The sequence below is a fragment of the Littorina saxatilis genome, linkage group LG6 (genome assembly GCF_037325665.1).
Source record: "Littorina saxatilis isolate snail1 linkage group LG6, US_GU_Lsax_2.0, whole genome shotgun sequence".
Taxonomy (NCBI): domain Eukaryota; kingdom Metazoa; phylum Mollusca; class Gastropoda; order Littorinimorpha; family Littorinidae; genus Littorina; species Littorina saxatilis.
The window spans coordinates 41242576-41248244 of record NC_090250.1 but is presented as its reverse complement, the minus strand read 5'-3'; the positions used below and the strand labels follow the sequence as shown (position 1 = coordinate 41248244).

Here is a 5669-nt window from a genome sequence, read left to right as displayed (position 1 = left end):
AAAACACACACACACACACACACACACGCACACACAAACACGCACACACAAACACGCACACACAAACACGCACACAAGCACGCACGCACGCACGCACGCACACACACACACACACACACACACACACACACACACACACACACACACACACACACACACACACACACAGCACTTTGTCGTAACTTTCTTGGTTTTACTCCGTGAATTCGTGTGTCTACCATTTTAGCAAATCCATGATTTCATATGACATTTCAGGCCCGTGTCTCCATCATCGATTGACTTCTTGGTGACGCAGTATTTGGCGTTAACCGGTAATTACCGGTATTTTACCGGTTGAAATGAGAAAATACCGGAACATTATTGGCTAGCAGTATAACCTACCGGTTGATTTTTAGTACTACCGTTTTTTTCGCTGGTAAAACAACAAAACCTGTACTCTGAGTTGAACTCTTACTGGTTCCAATGACCAGCCTACCTTTTTTCTGGATAGTTTTCATCATAAAAGTTTGTGTACCAGTTTGAACAAATCTTAGCGCCATCACTGACCGTCACGTGATTAACAAATTATTGATTAACGGATTGATCCACTGACTGAATGATAGACTGGCCATTTATCATTTGCTGAGTGACGTATTAGTTTCATTGATTGATTCACTGATGGATTGATTAGGTGAAATACTTATTCATTTAACTTATTTATTTACTGAACTCCCATGAATGTACGATCAATCCACTTACCGGGTTGCTCCACTTGTACTGCAGACAGCTTCCTGCAATCTGCCACGCGCCAAAATCTGTGCATTCAACAGTGACGTCACTGGTGGTGTTGATGAAGTCACTGTGACACGTCACGTCCCCGATTAATGACGTCAGTCTGTGATGCCAGCTGGTCACCGAGCCATTACAAGATGGGGGGTTGTCTGTCCGACACATGTGATCTGTAGATGGTTTTTAGAAGAAAATAAATGTGAGTGAGAAGGAAAAAGGAGTCTGATAGACCTGGGAACCCATGTTTTGCACTTGGAGTATTCTCAAGCAAACTTGATGTATTTTTAGAAAAATGAGCGTACTCAACATAGCATTTGAACATCCATGATTCAAACATGTTTCACGCGCGTCCGTTGCACCGTTAATTAAATTTACCAATACGTTTAAAACAAATGCTTCTTTCAATATTTATTGACAAAAACTGTCATCATGTGTCAAAATACTGGATTAGCTTTGGGATTCGCTTGTGAAGAAAAGAAGTCTTGGAAATGTTCTCGTCGTATTTTTTCCACTGACCATACTACTCGTATTCTAGACAATCATGAGTACAAAATACGGCGAAATCATATGGGTTCCCAGGTCTACGTATAGTCGAGTTAACTGGCCACGCACAATCTATACCTTGCACGGAACTCACCCCTCCAACACAATCAACTATATCTGCCTCTTTTTGTGTGCTAAAATCAACATTTCAGTCAAACAACTCATAAGAATACAAAGCTGAACACGCACGGGCATTCCAATGATTGATCGTTTTTAAATCAAGCCTTGCATAGTCTGGCAATTTTCACGTAAGATACGTCTAAGAGTGTTTCCCATCATCTTCTTATACTAATGCACATTTCATGACATGACCTTATTAAATACCCCTTAGATTGCATTTATACTTTACCAATTCAAGCTTTAAGACTAAACTGAAATTAATATGAAAAGCGCTTAGAGAATGTCAAGCGCTATATAAATCTCCCATATAAATAAATAAATAAATAAGACTAAACTGCAGATTTTGGTTAACATTATCGTACATTTATTCACCTTCCTTGTTATTTCTTGGGTAAGACTACGAGAGCTTCATGATGAAGGGTCTGATAATGTTTGTGCACATTCTTTCTGCAATAATTTGTCTTTCTGTTCTTTCTTTTTTTTCTCTTTCTCAGTTCTCAAATCCTGGTCAGCAGTATTATGCCTTGAAACTAAGCTTAGTATCCTGTCAGTCGTGAGAGAAATTCAAGTTTTACGCCCTGGCATGTTCCCTGGTTTTAACCCGACTTTAGATGAGATACACAAGTGTATGCGTGTTTAGGTGGTATCAGCCATCTGCACCTATGGCAGAATGACCGAGGTCTTTTACGTGCCACTGTGGTGACACCGGGGTGGGAGATTGATACTGTCTCTGGGTCTGCACATAAAGTTGACCTGTGTCCGTCCCGGCCCGGATTCAAACCAGCGACCTTTCGATCACAAGTCCAGTGCTCTACCACCTGAGCTACCCGGGCCCCCAACCTGTCAGTCGTGTGTGGAGTGGGTCTTACCTATGATTCCATATACCTGTCCCAGATGTATAGTGTGAGTGGTGTTGTCGTACCTGTCTTCGCATACATTTGTCCCATATTTACAGTGTACGTGGTGTTGTATTCACAAGTACGTGTCACAGATGTACAATGTTTATTTCTGTCTAAACTGTGTTCACATCCACGTGTGCCAGGTGTGCAGTGTTGTCTTGTCTGTATTAACGTACACCTATCCAAGGTGTACAACGTGTGTGATGTCTTACCTACGTTAAAATACACCTGTTCCAGGTGTGCAGTGTGTGTTTGGTCTTACCTGTGTTAACATACACCTGTCCCAGCTGTGCAATGTTGTATTGTCTGTGTTAACATACACCTGTCCCAGGTGTACAATGTGTTGGTGTCTTACCTGTGTTGACATACACCTGTCACAGACTGGCAATGTGTGTGGTGTCTTACCTGTGTTGACATACACCTGTCCCAGGCTTGCAGTGTTAGCAGTGTTGTCCAGAGCAGGCTGCAGGTAGCAGGTGCGAGAGGAGACGTTGAAGACAAAGGAGGTGCAGTGACTGTACTTGTTACACTCCCTGATACACTCCACCTTAGACCTCCCCCGCACCCACACCTCGTAACCACTGACCGCCAAGTCCTGACCGCTCAGCCGTCGCCAGGACGACGTGGTCAAGTGCTCCATCCCAGTGGTCAAGGAGTTCAACATCCAGTTGACCATGACGATGAGGCACAGAGCCGTCCACATTTTTGTGCGTCGTTGTGCGATGGCCTCCTGTTGCAGGACTGACTGTCATCGACTTTTGTCGATTGTTGAAGCCTTTTCCGTCACTTTTTCTTTCAATCCTGCCGTTCACAGTAAAACAATATTACGATGTATGTGAGCTTTTCTCTCTCAGAGATGCATGGCATGACTTTTCCCAATCCAATTAAATATTAAGCTAAGGGATCGATGATCATTCAAATACGTCTATGATTGATGGGTTTCTATAATTCGCACTCGGACGCGCATATCGACGCATGTGAAACATCGCTGAGAAAAATCGCCTTTGGCACATGTGCGTGTTGTATGCCGGGATCCAGCTGAATTCAACATGGATACAAGATCATAATACATTTATTATATATTTTTTTCTGATTCGTTTTACTTTGTGGCATGTGTCAGAATTAATAAAATCCTTCCATGTATTGCCATCAGTCTTGTTTGTACTTTCATAGGGGGTTGATTCCACATGTTATAGCATTTCAAAAATGCAAAGATGTAAATAACGGTTATGAAATTAAAATAACAGTTTTCCTCCGAAAGCGGCGTATGGCTGCCTAAATGGCGGGGTAAAAACGGTCATACACGTAAAATTCCACTCGTGCAAAAACACGAGTGTACGTGGGAGTCTAAGCCCATGAACGAAGAAGAAGAAGAAGAAAATAACAGTTTTAATTTCTGTTTTACATGCGTAAGTTTGCAAGCCCTCATATTTCAGGGGAAAAAGCTGATACAAAAAAGTCAAATGACTCTTTAACGTAAATATTCAAGGAAACTGTTCGGTCCCATATAAATTAGACAAATACATGTAGCCAATAAATCGTTTTATTCCGACACAGGATTCTTTGAATCCTTAAATTACACCTCTTAACGTTAATGCACTGTATTTAGTGCACTTGTACTCCCATCAGAAACACGGAACGTAGACTGAGACATAATAAAGAATAAAACACACAAGAAAATGAAGGTGCACGAAGAACGAGAAAGCCAATTGCTGATTAATTCTCATTCCTTGTGTGACTAAGGCAAACATGCAATATAAATATGATACTTCTTCTTGTGCGTTCCCTTTGCCATGCGAGACTGTCAAGGTTGTTGACGTGACGAAGTTTGCAGTTCGCCGCAGGAACTCCGCTGGGCCCCACAATTTCTCAAATACAATACGAAAAGGCGGACAACCTAAAATCGATCTGCAGTGTTTATATAGCCAAATTAACGCATGCATGTTATTTTTGCGTTTTGGTATGAAAGATCAGCTTCTAAAGTGTACTCACATGAAAAAGAAGAAGCCAAACTTCACAGCGGACTGAAATCAAGCGCGAAAGTAATAATGCAGCGTCTCACCATTCTAAGCAATGCCAAAGATGACAATGCCGACACTTTGTCAGGGCGGTGGAACTAATGTTAAAGATACTCACATCCTTTTTAAGGGGGGGTTTCCAAATTTCTTTTAGGGAGAATTCGACGACGCGAAGCGTTTAGTTGCGGATGCGAAAATGGAGCAATCTGGTGCAATCTGAGCCAAAAAACTTCCCGTAATACACCTTCAAAAAACGAAATTTAAGAAGACAAATTTGGATAAAAACAAGTAAAATTGACATATCAGGTGCAACCGGAGCCAGCAAATTACCCAACTACCTTCCAAAACCGTCATTCAGAAGACAAAGGCCGGCGCCTAGGGGGCCTCCCCCCGGAAAATGTTGATACAAATCAAAGAAAGTGGAGCAATCTGGTGCAATCTGAGCCATTGGTTTTTTTATTTTCAAATTTATTTATTTTGTAAATAATTTTTTCTTCTTCTTTTGTTTAGGTTAGGGAGGGGGGAGGGGGGGGGGTCCGGAAACCCCCCTGGATCCGCCCATGATACAGTACTTCCCGTGTAAACGATTCGGACATATATAAAAATTCAAAGGCTCAGTCTGCTGGGTGATTTGTTTTTAGAAATAATTTCCCGGTTTGATACATATGTAATGAACGTAATCAATGCAGCAATATCTGTACTCTGCATATGAAGGAGCCCGGCTGCTGATGTTGACTTTCCATCTGGACAGATTTGTGGTAGTGTATATGACCTTTCATTCGCAAAGTATTGTACCTTTAATAAAGTTCCCATCCTTTTCCAACCTCGTTATGGTCTGTAAATTCAAACCTGACTGTACAAAAACACCCGAGTGTGCTAAATGCAACTTTTGACAAAAGTAACCATATGAACCAACGCCAGATAAACATTTCAGTTGAAGCGTGCACAGATAAAGACCGGCCGTTTACACCCGTGTCAGTTGACAATATTAATTCGATATAACATTGCCACTATCCGCAGACAGCAGCCAGCCCGTTGATTTCTGGTACGTGTCCGCGTGGAAGGTTGTCCCACTCACAACAGAAAGCAGTCAGGCTGGAGTTTACATGTACGGTTGTCAAGTTTTGACTACATGTTTTAATACACCACAAAAAGCAGCAAGGCTGTTGGTTATTTTGGAATGCGTCCAAGTTCAAGGACGACCTAGTCACCACAAAAAGCAGCAAGGCTGTTTTTTTTGTTTTTTTTGTTTTGACCTCAGTTGCATGCAGGCTGCTGCAACCCTTCTTTTTATTATTATTATTATTATTATTATTATTAT

At 41.6% G+C, this 5669-nt stretch overlaps 1 protein-coding gene across 1 annotated transcript in view; it reads right to left on the bottom strand.

Moving 5' to 3' along the window:
* LOC138969231 (uncharacterized) overlaps positions 1-936 on the bottom strand; it is a gene marked incomplete in the record, with an annotated part of 180191 nt that extends 179255 nt beyond the window's left edge. Inside the window, 1 exon segment of the mRNA XM_070341978.1 lies at positions 739-936. Coding sequence (XP_070198079.1) covers positions 739-933 — 195 coding nt within the window.
* Between the last annotated feature and the right edge of the window lie 4733 nt (positions 937-5669).